Here is a 22,613-nt window from a genome sequence, read left to right on the forward strand (position 1 = left end):
ACAAAATGTCCACATAACAATAAATAATTACACACAAAGACATGGAGGGGAACAGAGGACTAAATACATGCATCGTGACTATGGAATGAAAACCAGGTGTGTGTGAGACAAGACAAAACAAATGGAATATGAGAAATGGAGCGGCGATGGCTAGAAAGCCGCTGACGCTGAACAAGGAGAGGAGCTGACTTCTGCGGAAGTCTTGACATGCCCCCACTTTTGTATAATTTATTTTATTAATCATACTTACGATGTATGGCGGATTTATTGTTCTCTATGTTGAATCGATACTTTTTAATACAACTCATCATTTTGAATTGTTTGCTTGGTGGCGTTGCTTGTTTTGGCCTTTTCACTGGAAATGTGAAAGGAGGACATTCATACATCTTCAGCCTTGATATAGAGGGTTTGAAACTACTTTATGTGTACCTGATATTTTCACTTTGCCTTTAGCACACGGTCGTTCTTGAATTGCGGTGGCATATGGGCATGGCATTTTGGAAATAATATACATTATTTTAATAGATTTTTAAAAATGTCTTCCGATTGTCACCTATAGGAGTAGTAACACCAATGACATATTTTAGGTAATTGAGGATTAGCTCATTGCAATCTAGTGACTCATTGTGGCGGGTCGGACGCCTGCAGCCTGACTTCGATTGTCAGTTGAACTGTGTTTCCTCCGACACATTGGTGCGGTTGGCTTCCGAGTTAAGCTGGAGGGTGTTAAGGAGTTCGGTTTGGTGTGTCATGTTTCGGAGGACGCATGACTCAGAATTGGGAGAACAAAGGGGGTATAAATTTTGTTATATATTATAATAATTTACAGAAGTTATATAATTAAACATGTTTCTCACAATGTTTACTTTCTAGCATCCAAAATATTAGATATACATCTATAATTCCCCAAAACATCTCACCACAACTCTAATAGGTCACTTTGAGGACAAGCCAATTTGCTTAACCTAAGTTCTTTAAACAATGGCTAAACATAACATTTTTCAGTTTAAAGAACATGCATTGTTTTATCATCGATAAACAGTTCACTATAAACAAAAACAAATATGATGTGTACTTATTTGTCATTTTAAAGTTTTTTACATTGTTGCTAAGGTATTTTTTTATATATATATATATATATATATATATATATATATATATATATATATATATACCTAATGCTATAGTCCCTGCATGTCCTGCATTGAAATAATCCCTTCACGATTAATACAGTACATTCTCAATACAAATGTAATAGTCTCTTCAATGTTGTTGACTTCCATGTATAAGGCATAAGTGGTCTATCTCTGCTATCGATACCAGACATTCAGGTTTATTCAGTGCAGTGGGGGGGATGATCGTGCTGTGCAATACTGTGTGCTGATAGAAAATCAGCCGTGATTACCACATCCTGTTCTACTATAAATAAACCCTATAAAGGTTCTCGCTGTTATGATATTAGTTGATATAATACTTTAAAACACTTTACAAAGCCCATCATCATGACACGGTTTGTTCAGAGGAGGGAAGTAAATGCCAACAGGAAACAAGCTGTTTTCCCCAGTTTAGGTCAGTAGCTGGCAGACCTGCACTGCCTTTCCTGCCAAAATGGTCTCTCAAACTCCTGAAGGAATTTAAAATTCTAGACACTGGGGACCCAGCGTGGAACCTGTGGTCAGTTTAGTTGTGTTATGTAAAAAGCCAGACAGTTGTGTATGACAGGATGAGAAAAGATCAACAACATTATCTGATCATCTTCTTGCTCCTGACTTTCTCACGTTGCTGAGCAGTTTCTTAGATCTGTAAATCCCTTACAATTCCTATACCTCAAACTGATTATCACATCAATTAATCCTTATTCTAACAGGAGTAGTAAACACTAGATTTGTTTATATGTGTTGTTGTCCTTTGGGCAGCAGTGCCAAAGTGCACAGTTAATACTGCTTAAAGTGGAATAAAAGGAGGCAGACGAGCTAGCTAGAATGCACCAGATCAAATACATTTTCAACTACAATACATACAATAGTAGCCTATGGGCTCAGCTGTAGCCAAGACCAACCAATGGGGCAGTCAATGCAGGGCTGAAAAATAACATTAGCACTTAGGAGGAGTCTGTAAACAGTTTTTGTTCCCACTCTGACAGAATTGGCTAAAATCCTGATATAAGACATGTATAAAAGTTAAAGCTTGGTCACAAATGGGTCTCCCAAATGGACAATGACCCCAAGCATACTTCCAAAGTTGTGGCAAATTGGCTTAAGGACAACAAGGTCAAGGTACTGGAGTGGCCATCACAAAGCCCTGACCTCAACCCTTTTGAACATTTTTGGGTAGAACTGAAAAAGCGTGTGCGAGCAAGGAGGCCTACAAACCTGACTCAGTTACACCAGCTCTGTCAGGAGGAATGGGCCAGAATTCACCCAACTTATTGTGGGAAGCTTGTGGAAGGCTACCTGAAACATTTGACACAAGTTAAACAATTTAAAGGCAATGCTACCAAACACTAATTGAGTGTATGTCAACTTCTGACCCACTGGGAATGTGGTGAAAGAAATAAAAGCTGAAATAAATCATTCTCTCTACTATTATTCTAACATTTCACATTCTTAAAATAAAGTTATGATCCTAACTGACCTAAGACAGGGAATCTTTACTCGGATTAAATGTCAGGAATTGTGAAAAACTGAGTTTAAATGTATTTGGCTAAGGTGTATGTAAACTTCCGACTTCAACTGTATATAATATACAAACTGGAGAAGAAACAGAGGAGCGAGGGTTGAAATGGCCTTTTTAAAGTGTGTGTTTGTTTCCCTTTTTAGAGCTGTTCTAGGAGGAGGGGGAGGGGTGAGTGTCCTTGGGTTTACCCCTCTGTGCTGCCAGGCCACAACAGTGCAGATAGACACAGACAGGATGAATGAAAGCCAGCAGGCTAAGTAACGTCAGGGCTATGTTCACCTGTAGAGGAAAGAGAAAAAAGAGAGGGAGTGATGAGGGGGAAGGGAGATGGGATCACCACTCTGCAATAAGTCGACATCAGAACATAATGGAAAAGGTTAAAGTCTGCTGCAAAGCTCTCCCAAAGGTAAAGGTAGTCTATCTGGTCATTCTGATAACAGTAACTCCACTCACGTATAGTGGGTCTCCTCCCAGCACTCCTTTGACCAGGGTGAAGCAGGGGTACTGCAGCAGAGCCACCACTGCAGACAGAGCCATGAGCATACCGTACAGCTTCCCAAAATGACACGGAGGAAAACTACACAAAGGGAGGGAGGCAAGGGAGATAATTTAATTCATTTGTTACTATTGTACAATAGTATGACACTAAGAATGTGTGAGCGTCTATCTGTACTCCCCTTATCCTTTTGCATAATGTTTGTTATTGCGTGTGTGTGTGTGTGTGTGTGTGTGACTCACGCAATGCTGATGAAGGCTGCATTGCCTCCATAGAGGAAGGATCGGTTGAGGACCTGCAGGATGAAGGTGAGGTACTGGAGGGGGAGGAAGGGAGTGGAGGCACAAATGGAGAACAGGACACACTGCAGCGCCGTCAGGGTCAGGGAGAGCACTGATGCACGCAGGTCTGCCTCCTTCTCACTCACTCCTGCACACACAACGCACATACACCAAAACATACAGTATGCACACACACATATACACACACACAAACACACAGATAAGATTAGTGTTGTGTGTACAAACCCATGCATATTTTACACCCTTCCCCGCCCCCTTCACAGTTAGGTATCAGGGTCAGAAAATCAAGCAGTTCTCAGGGATCTGGTGTTGAAGTTAGTTTAGAGTATGATTTCACTTACGAGATTTCACAAAAATACCGTCTTGTACACATATTTCAGTCGTGTGAAGTTAATCTCCATTTAATTCTGTCTTCTCCATTTCTACACCACCTCCTTAGGTAGCATACGACAACACCACTTCAGTCACCCCTTAACAAGCAGTAATGTACTGAAGGACAGAGGCTCTTCAGCCCAAATGTTCCTCCAGTAAAACTCTTAGTAGCAGAGCAATTTATTTGAAAACAGCTGTAATGTATAGACATCCTTATATTTGAGACTTGTTTTATTGAGTTTTAACTGAAATTGTTGGCATAGCAAAAAAAATGACCTGTGAAAGAACGTTCTTTGTGTGTTTGGTTTGGAGTGTGAGTGATAAAATAATGTATATGTTGAAAGATAATGATAAAATAATTCCACTCTGAAACCTTATAACTGTATGAAATTGATTAGAATCATAAAATTATAATCTGATGATGTGTGTAGTTTTAGTCAGAATTAGGTTAAACAATGTATTTGTATAGTGGAAAAACACAGACTGTCTGAGCAAGGCGTAGCTTAGGATTTGAACTTGTATGTGTGTGCCGAAGAAAAGAACCTGAGAACAGTTCAACTTTGTTTGGACCGACCTGGCTAGGCCTCTGAGGAATTTATGACGGCATAGGGAGTACCTCTCAAGGTTTCCCTAATCTCGGGGGAATGGAACTGTCGGCTGGGCAGTGATACACAGTGGTGAGAACTATGGAGAAGGATAAAACTCACCTACTGTTTGTGTGTATGTATGTACGTAGGATACCTACTGTTTGCGTGTGAAGGTATGTGCGCAAGGAGCCAGTATAAAATGCATGTTTTTGTACAACGGACTAGGACGTCCTCGTGAATAAACATTTTGACTATTGTTAGCTGAGAAATCTGTCTGTTTCATTTAAACCAGAATCTTACAAACTCTGGGTTGCAGACTGAGTAGAATAATTTAAGTTTATGAACATTGATAACACAATTCTCATAACAGTGAGTGTGTGAGGTTTCACATGTGTGTTGTAGAGAATTTGTATCAGTGTCTGTAGGTGAAGATTGTACCTGGGGCCCTGGGCTTGCCCTTGTGTCGGTCCATGATGAGGCCGTTCCAGGGGGCACACAGCACCCCACAAAGCTGTGTCACAGCAAAAGCATTGGTGTATGTGCTCACTGCAGGGAAAAACAGAGCGGAATAAGTTTGTGCTTAGAAAGAGAGAAGAGTTACACTTTAAACAACTTTTGTTTGTAAGTCTACTTTATTAAACATCAGTAAGATATTTATAAACGGTTAGGACAGTAATACACTACATGGCCAAAAGTACATCTCATTCCAAAATTGTGGGCATTAATATAGAGTTGGTCCCCCCTTTGCTGCTATAACAATCTCCACTCTTTTGGGAAGGCTTCCCACTATATGTTGGCGCGTTGCTGCAGGGAGTTGCTCCCATTCAGCCACAAGAGCATTAGTGAGGTTGGGCGATTAGGCCTGGCTCGCAGTTGGTGATCCAATTCATCCCATAGGTGTTCGATGGGGTTGAGGTCAGGGCTCTGTGCAGGCCAGTCAAGTTCTTCCACACCGATCTCGATAAACCATTTCTGTATTGACCTCACTTTGTGCACGGGGGCAAAGTCATACTGAAGCAGGAAAGGGCCTTTCCCAAACTGTTGCCACAAAGTTGGAAACACAGAATCATCTAGAATGTTATTGTATGCTGTTGCGTTAAGATTTCGCTTCACTAAATCTAAGGGGCCTAGCCCGAACAATGAAAAACAGCCCCGGATCATTATTCCTCCTTCACCAAACTTTACAGTTGGCACTATGCATGGGGGCAGGCAGCGTTATCCTGGCATCCGCCAAACCCAGATTTGTCCATCAGACTGCCAGATGGTGAAGTAAACTAATTTCATGGAGTCTCATTTCTTGAAGCACGAGATGAACCGTCCTTGCGCTGACGTTGCTTCAAAAGGCAGCTTGGAACTCGGTAGCACGTGTTGCAACCGAGAACAGACAATTTCTACGCGCTACATGCTTCAGCACTTGGCGGTCCCATTCTGTGAGTTTGTGTGGCCTACCACTTCACAGCTGAGCCGTTGTTACTCCTAGATGTTTCCACTACACAATAACAACACTTACAGTTGACCGGTGCAGCTCTAGCAGGAATTTGAAGAACTGACTTGTTGGAAAGGTGGCATCATATGACGGTGCCACGTTGAAAGTCACTGAGCTCTTCAGTGCGGTCCATTCTATGACCAATGCTCGTCTATGGATAATCCATGGCTGTGTGCTCGGTTTTATACACCTGTCAGCCACAGGTGTGGCTGAAATAGCGGAGCCACTAATTTGAAGGGGTTTCCACATAGTTTTGGCATAAGTATAATGTCTGACAATAGGCATTTGTAAGTGTGTGTGTGTGTGTGAGTGTGTATGTGTGTGTGTACCCAGAGAGGGTTCTCCCTGGGTCAGTCTCTGCAGCATGGGGTTGAGGGTGCCGATGAACAGGTAGTGTCTCAGCTGCATGACAGATAGCCACACCAGGTGCCAGAGGAAGAACTTGGACAGGAAACACTCCCAGAAAGTAGCCACTAAGAGGGGTTGGGGAGGAGAGGAAGAGGTCAAATCAGTCACAAATACACACAGATTACACAATTGCAGTTAACAAGGTCTGTATGGTCAACCAATCATGAATATATGGGACAAGGGAACGAGAAGGGCTGATATCAACATAACCTAAATCTACACACCTTTCTCTGCGCTCTCCTTGCTAAAAGGCATTTCCTCCGTGACATCTTCACTCTGCACGCTGGCAATTGCTGCTGTCTGCTCCGGGCAAAAAGTCTTGGTCTGGCCACAGTTTATTCTGTCACAGGAAGTAATAGCAACACTGGTTAGAGTCACACAGAGAACAGACAGACTGGACCCACAGGGGGTGTGCTGGGGTCTCTAGTTTGTTAGAGCTTCTGCTAAGAGCAACAAACACTCAGCAGACATGTATTCCCTTCTTTCCCTGGGTCAATTTTCTGTCCAACTCCTGTTCTTTCATCTAGGTGTAGCCCTCAGGGAGGGGGTAGGGGATGTGTTCTTTCACCTAGGTGTAGCCCTCAGGGAGGGGGTAGGGGATGTGTTCTTACCCATAGGTGTAGCCCTCAGGGAGGGGGTAGGGGATGTGTTCTTACCCATAGGTGTAGCCCTCGGGGAGGGGTAGGGGATGTGTTCTTTCACCTAGGTGTAGCCCTCAGGGAAGGGTAGGGGATGTGTCCTGTCACCTAGGTGTAGCCCTCAGGGAGGGGTAGGGGATGTGTTCTTTCACCTAGATGTAGCCCTCAGGGAGGGGGTAGGGGATGTGTTCTTTCACCTAGGTGTAGCCCTCAGGGAGGGGGTAGGGGATGTGTTCTTACCCATAGGTGTAGCCCTCAGGGAGGGGGTAGGGGATGTGTTCTTACCCATAGGTGTAGCCCTCGGGGAGGGGTAGGGGATGTGTTCTTTCACCTAGGTGTGTCCCTCAGGGAGGGGTAGGGGATGTGTTCTTTCACCTAGGTGTGTCCCTCAGGGAGGGGTAGGGGATGTGTTCTTTCACCTAGGTGTAGCCCTCGGGGAGGGGTAGGGGATGTGTTCTTTCACCTAGGTGTGTCCCTCAGGGAGGGGTAGGGGATGTGTTCTTACCCATAGGTGTAGCCCTCAGGGAGGGGTAGGGGATGTGTCCTTTCACCTAGGTGTGTCCCTCAGGGAGGGGGTAGGGGATGTGTTCTTACCCATAGATGTAGCCCTCAGGGAGGGGGTAGGGGATGTGTTCTTACCCATAGGTGTATCACTCAGGGAGGGGGTAGAGGATGTGTTCTTACCCGTTGGTGTAGCCCTCAGGGAGGGGGTAGGGTATGTGTTCTTACCCATAAGTGTAGCCCTCAGGGAGGGGGTAGGGGATGTGTTTTTACCCGTAGGTGTATCCCTCAGGGAGGGGGTAGAGATGTGTTCTTACCCGTAGGTGTATCCCTCAGGGAGGGGTTATTAGATGTGTTCTTACCCATGGGTGTATCCCTCAGGGAGGGGTTAGAGATGTGTTCTTACCCATAGGTGTATCCCTCAGGGAGGGGGTATTAGATGTGTTCTTACCCATAGGTGTATCCCTCAGGGAGGGGGTATTAGATGTGTTCTTACCCATAGGTGTATCCCTCAGGGAAGGGGTATTAGATGTGTTCTTTCACCTAGGTGTAGCCCTCAGGGAGGGGGTAGGGGATGTGTTCTTACCCATAGGTGTAGCCCTCAGGGAGGGGGTAGGGGATGTGTCCTTTCACCTAGGTGTAGCCCTCAGGGAGGGGGTAGGGGATGTGTTCTTTCACCTAGGTGTAGCCCTCAGGGAGGGGTAGGGGATGTGTCCTTTCACCTAGGTGTAGCCCTCAGGGAGGGGTAGGGGATGTGTTCTTTCACCTAGGTGTAGCCCTCAGGGAGGGGGTAGGGGATGTGTTCTTACCCATAGGTGTAGCCCTCAGGGAGGGGGTAGGGGATGTGTTCTTACCCATAGGTGTAGCCCTCAGGGAGGGGTAGGGGATGTGTCCTTTCACCTAGGTGTGTCCCTCAGGGAGGGGTAGGGGATGTGTTCTTACCCATAGGTGTAGCCCTCAGGGAGGGGTAGGGGATGTGTCCTTTCACCTAGGTGTGTCCCTCAGGGAGGGGGTAGGGGATGTGTTCTTACCCATAGATGTAGCCCTCAGGGAGGGGGTAGGGGATGTGTTCTTACCCATAGGTGTATCCCTCAGGGAGGGGGTAGAGGATGTGTTCTTACCCGTTGGTGTAGCCCTCAGGGGGTAGGGGATGTGTTCTTACACATAGGTGTATCCCTCAGGGAGGGGGTAGAGATGTGTTCTTACCCGTAGGTGTATCCCTCAGGGAGGGGTTATTAGATGTGTTCTTACCCATGGGTGTATCCCTCAGGGAGGGGGTAGAGATGTGTTCTTACCCATAGGTGTATCCCTCAGGGAGGGGGTATTAGATGTGTTCTTACCCATAGGTGTATCCCTCAGGGAGGGGGTATTAGATGTGTTCTTACCCATAGGTGTATCCCTCAGGGAAGGGGTATTAGATGTGTTCTTTCACCTAGGTGTAGCCCTCAGGGAGGGGGTAGGGGATGTGTTCTTACCCATAGGTGTAGCCCTCAGGGAGGGGGTAGGGGATGTGTCCTTTCACCTAGGTGTAGCCCTCAGGGAGGGGTAGGGGATGTGTTCTTTCACCTAGGTGTAGCCCTCAGGGAGGGGGTAGGGGATGTGTTCTTTCACCTAGGTGTAGCCCTCAGGGAGGGGGTAGGGGATGTGTTCTTTCACCTAGGTGTAGCCCTCAGGGAGGGGCTAGGGGATGTGTTCTTACCCATAGGTGTAGCCCTCAGGGAGGGGGTAGGGGATGTGTTCTTACCCATAGGTGTAGCCCTCAGGGAGGGGTAGGGGATGTGTCCTTTCACCTAGGTGTGTCCCTCAGGGAGGGGGTAGGGGATGTGTTCTTACCCATAGGTGTATCCCTCAGGGAGGGGGTAGAGATGTGTTCTTACCCATAGGTGTATCCCTCAGGGAGGGGGTATTAGATGTGTTCTTACCCATAGGTGTATCCCTCAGGGAGGGGGTAGAGATGTGTTCTTAGCCATAGGTGTATCCCTCAGGGAGGGGTTATTAGATGTGTTCTTACCCATAGGTGTATCCCTCAGGGAGGGGTAGGGGATGTTGTTGGGATTATTATGAATAAATGAATAAACAATATCCCCATTTTAAATAGAATTGTAACTAAGTAAACTTATACTCTGTTTTATTATATCTGATTAACAATATGAGTTCATAAGAAGGGATTGTGTGACACGGACAAGGAGTAATTAAAGTTAATTAACACCATTCCAACTAGGAAGAAACGAATGGGTTGGGGACTGTGTAAACAAATAATGTCGTTAACCTAGCGTTGAACCTACAGAAACTTAGCTCTGGGGTTTTTAGATAAAGCAGTGAGTGCATTCCTAGGTTTTCTGTTAATTAGAACTGTCAGTTCAGTGGTGATCGATAATGTTGAGGGGTCAAAAGTTACCTGGGAGTGTGTTAGTAAGTTAGAATGAACTTTTCACCTCACTTTGTCCCGGTCGAGAGGAGGGGATTCTGTTAAAGCAATGAAATGACGTCATGATCTGTATATAAACTGTTGCTCGTGGTTAAGTGTCAGCACGCTCCGAGAATAAATTCTGTTATCTATTATTGAAAGACTGGTCTGCGTCTATTTTATGCAAACAAGAATCTTAGAAATTCTCATAAAATAGATTAAGGGTTTTCAATTGATGAAAGCACACTGGCATAATTAAATTACACTAACAATTTGTCCTTCGAGTGGATTCCACAAACTTCTCTGTCGTACGAAGGGAAAAGCCGAAAACCGTGCACGGACGAGTCTGGACTCGTTATTTAAAGACCTGGCCTCAGGCTTGAGGTTTGAAAATAACAGGCCGGTTTAACAGGCCGGTATACAGATCTAAGGGCGGCAGAGAAGGTGACGGAATCGAACCGGCATTGCTTTTCCCAGTCTACAGGACGAAGGTAAATAGTCTTTATTCTCGAATTTGGGAGGAATTATTTAAGACATTTTTGATTGAATGTGCTAAAGGAGTTTGGATTTAATCAATGATAGGTGCTTGAATATTTTGAACAAATACAATGGGTTTCTACTTTGTGTTTTCACCAAAATCGATAGGAAGGAAGGAAACGAGTCTGAAATGACTCGTGGTAAGGTGCACTACCGAAAGTAAACTAGGACTTAATAAATCTTGGTCTTGCAGGCCGAAAGATTTTTTAAGGGTAAGATATAGTTCGTATTGTTAGATGGGACGGTCGTTCTGTACAAATAGGATAGCCATTAATTCAAAAGACATACCTAAGTAAAGTTTTAACCTAGTAGTCTATCTGTATATGGGAAGTAGTCTGACTATGACAAGTAGCAGATAGATATATTAAAACAGGTGAGGATAAATTAGGCTTGGTGAGAAGGCAGGGAAATTCTAGGCGAACATAATAACTGAACCCATTCAATACTGAAAGAAATTAATATCTAAGGGGAGGAGAGGGAAGCCAATTCTAGAGTAGTGAGATATGAGATATTAACGTTGAAAGTCCCAAGGAACAATAGTTTACAATGAGCTTATAATTGTATACGGGTGAAATGTAATGTCCGATCAAAAGTCATCTATAGATGAGGTTTCCAGAAAGGAGAAATACATACTGATTATCATTAAAGAGACACACACATAGTCAGACAGAAAAGCAACTAAAGTAACTAAGTAACGGTAAATAGCAGATTCATAGAAATACACGCACATAGAAGGTCAAATTAAATATAGAAAGGCATAGATAAGTGATTAAATACCATAGCTACTAGTAATGTTAAGGATTTAAGGATGGGTAGAAATTCCTCAAAGGAGGTGCCGGAACTAACGGGAGACGAGCGTTATATGGAACAGAGAGACAAGAGAAACATTGATTTCGGTCTAAAATGGAGAAAGAAATATGATTTTGATGGCCGTCTAAATGTAGAAAAGCCGGAATCACTTATAAAACAGTTACATATTTTAATTGTAACGAAATTGGACATTTCGCCCGGGAGTGTAACACTCCCTGTAAACGTCACCACCAATATTGTAATTTAACTGAGGGGAAGGTCAGAGGCGACAATCGGGTAAAAAAAAAGAAGGGTCAGATACAAAGAGAGCGAGATTAATGAGAATCCTAACTGAGGGAAAACTTTGGGTTGTTAAATTAGGGCTATTTTCTGTTGTCCAGATCCGGAGTTACAAATACAGACAACTGTAAAATGGGTCTATTTGCGGAGAATCTCAGTCAGTTCCATGGTATAGTGGTGAGCGTAGCAGTCAAACAAACTGCAGTCTAGGGTTCGTTTCCCAGTCGAGGCGTTAACTAATAAATAAATAAAGTTTTTGGTTGTAATTAAACTAATTGTTTTGCTGAGAAAGTTATAGTCACTAGTATTGGTATAAGATATAAACTGAACGTTTTAAATAGTTTGTTTGGTTCAAATTGAAAGACTAAGTCATTCAACTTAAAATAAGGACGAAGCAAATTTTGATGCAAGACGATGTCAGTTCACTAAATGATCTGTTTGAATAATGTTTTGGGAATAGAGTTGTAATTAAAATGCTAAATCAAAGATGAGACAGTAACTTAAATCAAATGAATTCTAAATAATAACGGGGAGACAATTACGATAGATTTGTGCCCATCGAAATGTTTTTATAAAATTAGCGAATTTAGAGATGTTGGTTGATGTTGTAAATTGTAATTCAAGATTTAACTGATGTGATAAATTAGGTTTGGTTTATCGAACCCGTACCACTGTTGCTGCAGACAGCCAACAATTATTTACAATTCATTGGAAGTCGTTGCGGATTGGGTCGAGGTTGAGCGCTTGTTGATGACATCACTCGCAAGGCACTTTTGTCGCCACGGAAATGATGTTGTGACTGGGGGTAAAGGAGAAAATTGTTTGTGTCTTTTAGAAGGAAAATGCGTGCATTATTGTTTTGAGTCACTTTTCAGAAGTTGATAAAAATGTCAAAATACATTTTTAAAAGTAGTTTGTGAGTCGTCAGGATAGTCAGGATAGATGCTAAAAACTAGCAGCTGATTCGCTAGGTGGGCATCATTGATTTGTGGCGTTTATTTAGACTATATTAGGCTATGAGAAAGGGAGATTGAATGTCTGAATCGTAAAACATTGTGATAATGGATTCTGATGGTTATTGATTCCTGGTTGGATTGTTTATGTAACACCAGTGAATTTGAGCACTGTTTCCATTATGCGGAACAATGTTAGAGTATTAATGTTGAAAAGCAACCTCTATAGTAAAACATGATTGCATATGTTTCGGGAAATTAGCTAGGTTGAATTTTGTTATTTGAACTTTTCCCCTGATAAGTAGACATCTGTAACAGGGGCAAGTTGTTTGTTCTTGAGAAACATGCAGATGGTGTTTTGTTTTATTGAGATGTAAACGTGAGTCTCTGAGTAATTTTGTCATCTGAAGCATTATAGTAGTGCGTTTTTGTATAGTTTGTTTTTTGCTGATAAAATTGGTTTGTTTATTTGGTTACTGATGATTGTTTATTCTAGGAGTTGATTTAACTTAATTAATTATTTGTTCTGGTGTGTTTAAGTAGGATTCTTTATACTGGGACAGATGGACGTTATCTAAAATATGTGAGTTAAAGGAGCCATGGGAAAATACGTTTACATTTTTATTAAATATCTGGGATTAAATTACGGATTTCTTACACTGAGAAATGTACGACATTTGCGGCAGAGGGAAAAAGTAATACATTGTATAATAATGTTATCAGGTTAATTGTATCTAAGGGTAGCATGTTCATTTAAGTAAACGTATACATTGACGTTGTTTAAAATGTATGATTAATGATTTGAGTTAAAGGGGAATTATCATTAGGTTTAGTTTATAGTTCACTTTTGAGTTTCTGAATCGAAGTCGCATAGTGAATGCTAGTTAGGCGTGTTGTGTTCTTCTGGGAAAATTGATGTTTAGGTGTCTCACTTTTAGATGTTTCCTGGGATTATAATCTTGGGGAGAGTGGGTGAGATAGCAGCCATAAACAACCAAATTGAAAAAGGCCTGGAAGTTTTGATTATCCATTAAGGTTTGCAAATATATACACATAAACATTTGTTAGGACTATTTGTTTTAGTGCAAAGGTATTTTAAAGAGGCACGCTCACATATGGAACGTTATGAGTTTTTATTTTACAAGTTTTAATTACACAAGTGAATTTTTTTGATGTTAAGGATAAAGGGTTCTTTAATATGTCTAATGTAGTATGGAACATGACTATAAAAGGGTGGTATGACCTATTGACCTTATCATGGCTATCTTTTGGGGTCTGATTAGCCTCAGGGTAGAGCCATTTGTATAATGAATTTGTGGTCATTTGGGTTACTAGTTTTAAGGTAAATGAATTATAATGGAGTTTTAGTTTGGGGTTATAATTATTGTTTGAACCGCAAATGAGAAAGTGGTTCAGGATTCTGTTTTACAACATTAGCTGTGAAGTTTTTGAATTGGCTATTATCGATGTGGTATTACAACAGAAAAAAATCCTATTTATCATTGAGTATAAATAGGGGGAGATAAGATTCATTGAGGTTAGGATAGGAGATATTTTAAGCCAATAGGGCAGGGAATGACATAGAAAAATAAGTTTCAGTTCATAGGGGTGATAAATTACTGTAGATAAGGTATTCTGCACTTGGCAACATATATGAAATTCATGTTATTGTCAGATAGAATACTGAGGGTCCCTGAAGGAAAGAGCTTGTAAGTGTAGGATGGATTTTGATATGGTTAGCATTTGTTTTGGCTTTGTTTGACTATTAGGAGGTTTTTTAAATAGTATTAAATTTAACAGGAATATAGGACATCTGTGATGATTTAGAATTATTGTTAGGATTAAGATAGATTGATTAAGGAAATGTAAGGACTTTAGAGATTGCCACTCATAGACATGTTTTTCTAAAATCAATGATTTTAGATAAAGTCAAACAGTGAGAAGCTTAGTGGTATTTGAGAGATAGGAGAGAAAAGGGTTACTGTTTAAATCGGTAAATATATATATTTAAGAAAATATATAAGTAGCACAGATACTTCTTAAAGTAGATAAGAAACTTGACAGAGAATTGGTAAAGGATTGACATGAATGGATGCCCAAGGGAGAATTGGACATGTGGAAAATTAAAGGGGCTCCTACATGATGATGTCAGACATAAGGATAATTTACTAATCTTACATAAGTCATTGTTTAGAGTAGGCAAGGTTGTTACCTGGGCAGAGGTAACAAAGGTGGGATGGGTAAATTGTGTTCTACGATAGGATGTGACCTACGGGATAATTAACTGATAAAAAAAGCTAACAAGTAGGTATAGAAGTTAAAGATATAATCAGATAGAACAAATGAGAAACTGTTTGTTAACCAAACCTGTATGTCCAAGATTTTATGCACTACAGGTGAATTACAGGTGAAGTCACTCAATCCAGTCCCCGAGGCCTGGTGGGGGAACCATACCAAGGACTCCTGGTGACAGTGAGCTGAAAGAACTACCCAGATTCATACCACACTGCGGGAGGGTAAGACACAATGACACTGTTGAACAATAACAGTGTTCGAGAGGAGAACTGGAATTAGCAGAATTCTGGGGGCCATCTCTCAAATGAAGAATACCTTACCTGTCATTTCCTCCCTGTTCTTGTTCATAGAAGTGAAAATGTGTCTGACTCTTGCTAATGATGTGTTTTCTGGAAGAGGGTGGGGCTTTGTAGGTGAGCTGTCCATCCTAAGCTGTATGGTTGGGAGACCTTATTCCTAACCATATTCCTACACCATGAACCTGAGAAGGCCAGAGGGTAATATTGACATAGTTAAACAAGGAGGAATTAGTATAAACCAAGCATAAGAGATCACTTGATCTGGATAAACAGGAAGTGCGAGTATGATAGGGAAGGATGTCTCAGTGGAGTTCTATGTAGACCAAGTGGTGTCTCTGACTCCTTGGCAGTTCAGGACTAAGAGTAGCTATTATGGAAGACATCTATGCAAGTCTCTGTGTAGTTCAAGGAAACAAGTTATAGCTCACATCATGTGAGAGGGCTACATAAATCTACATACCCAGCATGGAAGGAGATGGAGTGTAGTGAAAGTAAGGGTTTCAGTTGATAACCTAGTGCATTCCAGGTAGAAAAAGTTAGAGCAGCAATTGCTCTATAGTCAGCAGAATACAAGCAGAGTCCCTGACAAAGCAGATACGGACTGTGGAGTTGTCCAGAGCCAAGAGCCGGTGTGGATAGTTCAGAAATTGAATTATTCACCTAAGGGAACAGCCTGTATGGTAAAGCTATTCATGGAAGCAGGAAAGCCAGATAATAAGTTGTATGGATTTGCACTATTTATATCCACATGTTCCTCTGAAATCTGAGCTTCCTCCTTTCACAGAGGCAAAGGGAGACTGTTTACTGTTTGATTCAGTATAGTACTTCTGGGAAATATGTGGGGGAAAATCAGTATTGCAATAGGACAGATAATGTTACTTCTGATGCGACCAATGAGTGATTTGGCAGGCTGGTTGAGATCTGAGGATTTCAGTAAGATAAGGAGGCCCAGGGCTCACATCTGTTGGTTGTGTGGGAGAATGACATGATGGCCGAGTATTACTGGCTAATTGGACAGGGGTATGTGCACTGGTACATTTGAGAATGCCTTTCACACTCATTCAACACCATAACATGATGTTGACTAAACGGGAGAAAAATAAGTACTCCATCTGGGTCTTTTGATGATAGGGTTTGTATTAATAACATTGTGGTTCCAAGGGTGGCAGATGAGATCAAAGCTATAAATTAGATCCTGGCAGGATTAGAGTCAAGTATTTTTTGGTGGTCCACTCTCAATGAGAATGTGGATTGGATCAATTATATCTATTACAAATCCACAGCGCTTCACCAATTATATTAGAGATGTAATGAATGACTTGGCAGAGTAGAAAAGTCTTGGATGTTTGCTGGCTGAAGAGGGTGGGAGTGTATGGAGATAATTTGGACTCCAAGGATATAGTTTCGGATGGAACAGTGACCAAGGCCTTGTCTGGTTTACACACCCTAGTTCACGAGTTGGAAATAAACTCAGGGGTGGATACTTATCTGACTAATTGGGTTGACAGTGTGTTTGGAAGATGGAAAAATATTATGATTTCTGTGTTATGGGCTACCTTCACCTGTGTGACAGTGTTAGTTTTGTGCGGATGGGGTTGATTGCGTGTATGAAAGTTATCATTTCCAGGACTCTGGAGAAATCGATGACACTTCAGATGGTGATATATGGACCAATCCTAAGCTCTGTCCAGTGGAATACAAAATACATGGCTTGGACGTAATAGAAGAATCCGGATCCTTTCACTCGCGAGGAGACCATATTTGATGTTTAGGAAATTTAGATGTTTTCTTGTTTCAATGTATAGACTGTTTTTTCATGAAGATTAACAGAAAATCCTGATAAGTAGAATTAAGATTCTGATGTAGGTTAAAACAGTCCCGGGCGTTGATAGTGTGTACATACGTGTATTGGTTTGTCTTATTCCTAGGATATCATTGAAGTTTCCTTTTAGTGTTTAATGATGGAATGAATTGTTTAGTCGTTTTTAGGGTGGATTGTTGGGATTATTATGAATAAATGAATAAACAATATCCCCATTTTAAATAGAATTGTAACTAAGTAAACTTATACTCTGTTTTATTATATCTGATTAACAATATGAGTTCATAAGAAGGGATTGTGTGACACGGACAAGGAGTAATTAAAGTTATTGAACACCATTCCAACTAGGAAGAAACAAATGGATTGGGGACTGTGTAAACAAATAAGGTCGTTAACCTAGCGTTGAACCTACAGAAACTTAGCTCTGGGGTTTTTAGATAAAGCAGTGAGTGCATTCCTAGGTTTTCTGTTAATTAGAACTGTCAGTTCAGTGGTGATCGATAATGTTGAGGGGTCAAAAGTTACCTGGGAGTGTGTTAGTAAGTTAGAATGAACTTTTCACCTCACTTTGTCCCGGTCGAGAGGAGGGGATTCTGTTAAAGCAATGAAATGACGTCATGATCTGTATATAAACTGTTGCTCGTGGTTAAGTGTCAGCACGCTCCGAGAATAAATTCTGTTACCTATTATTGAAAGACTGGTCTGCGTCTATTTTATGCAAACAAGAATCTTAGAAATTCTCATAAAATAGGTTAAGGGTTTTCAATTGATGAAAGCACATTGGCATAATTAAATTACACTAACAGATGTGTTCTTACCCATAAGTGTAGCCCTCAGGAAGGGGGTAGGGGATGTGTTCTTACCCATAGGTGTATCCCTCAGGGAGGGGGTAGGGGATGTGTTCTTACCCATAGGTGTATCCCTCAGGGAGGGGGTAGGGGATGTGTTCTTACCCATAGGTGTATCCCTCAGGGAGGGGGTAGGGGATGTGTTCTTACCCATAGGTGTATCCCTCAGGGAGGGGGGAGGGGATGTGTTCTTACCCATAGGTGTAGCCCTCAGGGAGGGGGTAGGGGATGTGTTCTTACCCGTAGGTGTAGCCCTCAGGGAGGGGGTAGGGGATGTGTTCTTACCCGTAGGTGTAGCCCTCAGGGAGGGGGTAGGGGATGTGTGTTCTGGGTAGCAGGAGGAAGGTCCTGACCAGGTGGATGATGCCACACGCAGCCAGGAAGAGGAAAGAGGCACGCAGAGAGATCCCAGCCTCAAATAGCAGCTAGAGCAGAAGAGAGGCAGGATGGATGTCATCATTATCACCATCATCACCACCATCATCATAATCATTACCTCATTGACAGCTATCAATTTATAATCTGTGTGTGTGTGTGTTTTACCTTGATGATGAGAAAGAGTGCGGAGGAGGAATCGAATGCACCATTGTAGAGGGTGATGATGGTGGAGCGAGCAGAACCAAACAGGTTGCCTATCTACAGGAGTAATAGAGAGGTGAAGCATATTTCATGAGTACATACCACAGACTGACAAAACCCCAAGTCAAACGGAAGCAAAAGCATGGCCCAAGGCAAGGCTTTGCTATATCATGAGTGTGTTCCCAGTCATGGTCCTCTTTAATTACTGAGAGAGCTCCTCTGCCCTGAGGACTGCTGTGTACATGACTGATGGTTATTCGGGAGGGAATGAATATGAGAGAACAGACCTGCATGTTGGTGACCAGAAACATGATGCCTCCCACAGAGATGCAGGACAGCGCCGGGAAGAGGAGAACCGACAGAGCTGAGAGAAGAAAAAAAGAACAGACTTAGTTCTCTTGAAATCTTGCGAACGGCTGACAAAAGGGTAACAAACGTTCCAACTGTTGATAAAAATGCATCAAACGCTTTGGGGTTTGGGTAAGCTGTGCCATAAAGCATGTTTTTGAAAAGTCAATGATTTTACCTGAACTTGAGAAGGCCACAAACAAGGCACCAGAGGTGTACATTGATCTGGAGAAGACACACACATACACACTTGCTGACAATCAGAAACACAATGTCACAATGAGACCAGTCAGGGGGTAATGTTAAAAAAGACTCAGTTTAACTTCTCGTATTCTTGCCCTCTGGTTGTTCCTCCCACTATCCTAGCCCTGTTTTAAGAGCCTTAGCCCACATCAGCTGTGTTTTCCTGGTCCTCGCGACGAGGTCTAGATCACACCATAACCTCTTTTATTTTTATTATTTCACCTTTATTTAACCAGGTAGGCCAGTTGAGAACAAGTTCTCATTTACATCTGTGACTTGGCCAAGAGAAAGAAAAGCAGTGCGACAAAAACAACAACAACACAGAGTTACACATAAACCTCCCTCTCTAGTCTCTATCCTCTCTCTATTTGCATTCCTTCTCTTTTCAATTCCCCTCCACCTAGAGTGAAAACATGTGGATTTGCTCCTGATTGGCTTAGGAGGCGATGTATGGGGAGTTTGTTGATGCAGATTTGGAATCTTGGGCTATGGAAGGTTTTTTCAGTAACTGGGTCTGTGCCACATTAACCCTAGTTGGCCCAGCCTAACCCCATCAACCCCAGGCTCAACCACACCCCGAACACTCACAGTCAACAACATAACCCCCAGCCCTTAACTATATCTGTAAATGTCTCCCACCCTGTCCAACTTCATTCCTCTTTCTCATTCCCTCTCTGCTTGGCATGTCCACTCCCCCCCCATTCCTGACCTCTGGCAGTGCTCGCCCTCTGGCGCTGTCTTGCACCGTCTCTTGAATAACTAGGCACTGAGTCCAATCTACTCCAACAGGAAACTAGAAGCCCAGACAACTCAACACACACCTTCCCCAGCACTTTCCATTGGCCTCTCTCTCTCTCTCTCTCTCTCTCCCTCACTCACTCACTCACTCACTCACTCACTCACTCACTCACTCACACAAACACACACAATTCCCCTCTCCCTTGTTTCTCCCAGAGCTTTCTCCACATCTGTAATTGTGAACAGACATGGGAACCCCTCCAAAAGGAAATAACAGGATGTGACAGCCAGAAAAATAGTGACTTAGCACTAAAGGTTACACATCCTCATGCTTTCCACCATCACTTAAATACCACAAACAGAGAGACAGATGGGCAGGGACAGAGTGAAACTGTTGGAGAGAATGGTAAAGAGAGAGACTGAAAGAGGTTCTCTGTTATGGCTGAGGCAATGGCAGACTGTGTTTAGTTTAGTATTATAAACTGAGTAGTTTGGGTCCTTGATGCTGATTGGCTGAAATATCAGACAATATACCACAGGTATGACAGAAAATTACTGCTCTAATTACGTTCGTAACCAGTTTATAATAGCAATAAGGCACCTGGGAGGTTTGTATGATCAATATACCACGGCTAATGGCTGTATCCAGGCACTCCCCGTTGCGTTGTGCGTAAGAACAACCCTTAGCCATGATATATTGGTTATAAAACACACCCCCTCGGGCCCTATTGCCAGCTGTCTGGCTGCTTCATAGCACTGTGCTTTTTGAAGGTCTCTCAGTCTAACAGCCATAAAATGAGCCGTGCAGCATCGACCAGAGACAACGAAATCTCAACTCCCATGAGATTAGGCATGTATTAAAGCCTCATTAACTCTGAACGGATTCTTAAACGTTTAACAAGACTCTATAATATACTGTCTTCACGTAAGGCCAAACCATTGCGGGTAACTCAAGACTAAGCGCAAATCAATGGTTGATGTCAACGGGAGATTTGCGGGAAAGGTCAAGATACAGTCACAAGATAAGATAAGACAAGGCTCATATAGTTGTGCTCAGTATCTTGTTTTAGTGACACTAATGCATTAGGTTGTTTACATTATGGATATGGTTGAATATAGGTTATCAACCCTGTGCCGCTTAATGATGCGTTATAACATGTTTACAAAAAAGACTCACATTCCCAGCAGCCTGGCCACCATGGTGCCAAAACGGTCGAACAGGAAGCCATTGGGCAGCAGCAAGAAGTTGTTCATGAAGGAAGCGATAGTGAAGACGAGGGAGAACTGTTCATCCTGAGCACTGCAGTCTGACACACACACACACACACACACACACACACACACACACACACACACACACACACACACACACACACACACACACACACACACACACACACACACACACACACACACACACACACACACACACACACACACACACACACACACACACACACAAACACACACAGGCAGAGTGCTGTCAGTATGGGCAGGTGTGTGTGTGCATGAGTGTGCCCAGGCCTCTGAATGCCCTTAAACATGTGTATTTGTATTGTAAGATATACTGTGAATCCAAACAAATTATACATTATGTGAGAATGTGTTTTGAAACGGGATGGTGAGGTGTCTCAGTCACTGACCTAGCAATTGTGTTCCATTGACCCCGGTAGTGTTGACACACAGGTAGCTGAAGTAGCCTTCCGTCTTCAGGACGAACACCAGGGAGGCCCAGCCAAAAACGGCCCCCGCAAAACACAGGCACTCCAGCAGTCCTGTGACCAGGGTCAGCCACCGCCGCACCACCGCCTCACCCTCGCAACCCAGCATGGTCTTGTCCCGCACTTTCACTCTTTTTAGGTTCCCTGGTAGAGTCACTTCACCTAAGAGAGAAAACAAGAAAAAGAGAAAATCAGAAAACAAACACAACAAAGATTTTTAAAAGCCTATCTCTTCTCTGAAAGTGATTTCAAATCTCAATGATTCTCTTGAATGCCCTCTTGAATAGCATATTCCCTAAAATAAGTCTTTTCTGTGTCGTTTTGATCGACTGGCCATTGTTTTTTGCAGCAGTCGCATTGAAGGCAAACATACATATCTAACATTCCAAACATATTGCCAAAGAAACTCGATGTAATAAAAAAGAGACAACTGCCCTGTCGCAACATTCAGTTTTGTGGACAAATGAACCACTTACTCACAGTTCAGAAGAAGCTCTCCAGCTACTTTTAGAAAACTACTCCCCTCTCTTCCCTCAACTCTCTTTTATAGTTTATATAGCCTTCCTTCCACCCAGTCTCCCCTCCCCTTCATTTGACCCCTCCTCTCCCCTAAATCCCTCTCTCTCTCACCAAATGAAGTCCTATTTTCAGGGTTTTGTTTGATGGCGAACACATGAATGTGAAGGAAAAGATACAATGAAAGAAAGCCAATACACACCATGAAAGCAAATGAAATGACATATGGGAGAGATACTTCCAATATTGCCCATCTGTAAAAAGGACTGTTCATTTGTCTGTACTCTTTTGCTTGTCTAAACTGTTGCTATTTACATTGCTAGTGAATGACCAGTGTCTTTCAATGCGTATCAAGGGCATTAGCACTTAGCCTTTAACATTCATGTGGTCCCTCTCTCACTCATTCACTCCCTACTAGTAAAGTGAAAAGGGCTGGAAGACTCAATGGGTGATGCAAGTAAACTATGAATAACGACCACAAGGTCTGATAATGTCATAATTCAGTTTTTACACCTCGGATCACAAGACCCTCTTTGCCAGAACACAGCGTAACTTCCTCAAATCCATGACCGCATACGTCAAAAGAGACAGAGAGATATATAGAAATATAGACACAGCAACAGAGGGGAGAGAGAGAGAGAGAGAGAGAGAGAGAGAGAGAGAGAGAGAGAGAGAGAGAGTGGATGATTACTTTACAACACACTCAAGACACAGCTTGGTACTCTGCTGTGTTGAAGGCCAGGGTGAAGTTC

The 22,613-nt window shown here is 42.5% G+C and overlaps 1 protein-coding gene across 2 annotated transcripts; it reads right to left on the reverse strand.

Moving 5' to 3' along the window:
• Nucleotides 1–1,151: 1,151 nt before the first annotated feature.
• Nucleotides 1,152–21,889, reverse strand: LOC135526416 (equilibrative nucleobase transporter 1-like). Of its 2 annotated transcripts, none has more exons than XM_064954769.1 (13): nucleotides 21,826–21,889; nucleotides 21,268–21,507; nucleotides 20,802–20,931; nucleotides 18,822–18,868; nucleotides 18,583–18,659; nucleotides 18,260–18,352; nucleotides 18,002–18,141; nucleotides 6,552–6,667; nucleotides 6,249–6,392; nucleotides 4,872–4,979; nucleotides 3,415–3,601; nucleotides 3,130–3,253; nucleotides 1,152–2,955 (listed from the first exon to the last, which is right to left on the reverse strand). In XM_064954769.1, exons 2-13 carry the CDS (start codon nucleotides 21,452–21,454, stop codon nucleotides 2,827–2,829), a joined length of 1,482 nt encoding a protein of 493 aa, XP_064810841.1. In that variant the 5' UTR covers nucleotides 21,455–21,507; nucleotides 21,826–21,889; the 3' UTR covers nucleotides 1,152–2,826. The 2 variants fall into 2 exon arrangements, with proteins under 2 accessions (XP_064810841.1, XP_064810842.1); XM_064954770.1 differs by having other exon boundaries at nucleotides 21,822–21,872.
• Nucleotides 21,890–22,613: the final 724 nt, after the last annotated feature.

This window comes from Oncorhynchus masou, chromosome 32 (assembly GCF_036934945.1).
Source record: "Oncorhynchus masou masou isolate Uvic2021 chromosome 32, UVic_Omas_1.1, whole genome shotgun sequence".
Lineage (NCBI taxonomy): Eukaryota > Metazoa > Chordata > Actinopteri > Salmoniformes > Salmonidae > Oncorhynchus > Oncorhynchus masou.

Bases quoted from the DNA above. Each gene is read 5' to 3' on its own strand.
- LOC135526416 (XM_064954769.1), bottom strand. From the start codon at position 21,454: ATGCTGGGTTGCGAGGGTGAGGCGGTGGTGCGGCGGTGGCTGACCCTG. The intron at 18,142-18,259 runs GTAAAACACACA...CTTCTGCTCTAG, and splicing joins CACTCTTTCTCATCATCAAG to CTGCTATTTGAGGCTGGGAT. The intron at 4,980-6,248 runs GTACACACACAC...TTTTCCCTGCAG, and splicing joins CCAGGGAGAACCCTCTCTGG to TGAGCACATACACCAATGCT.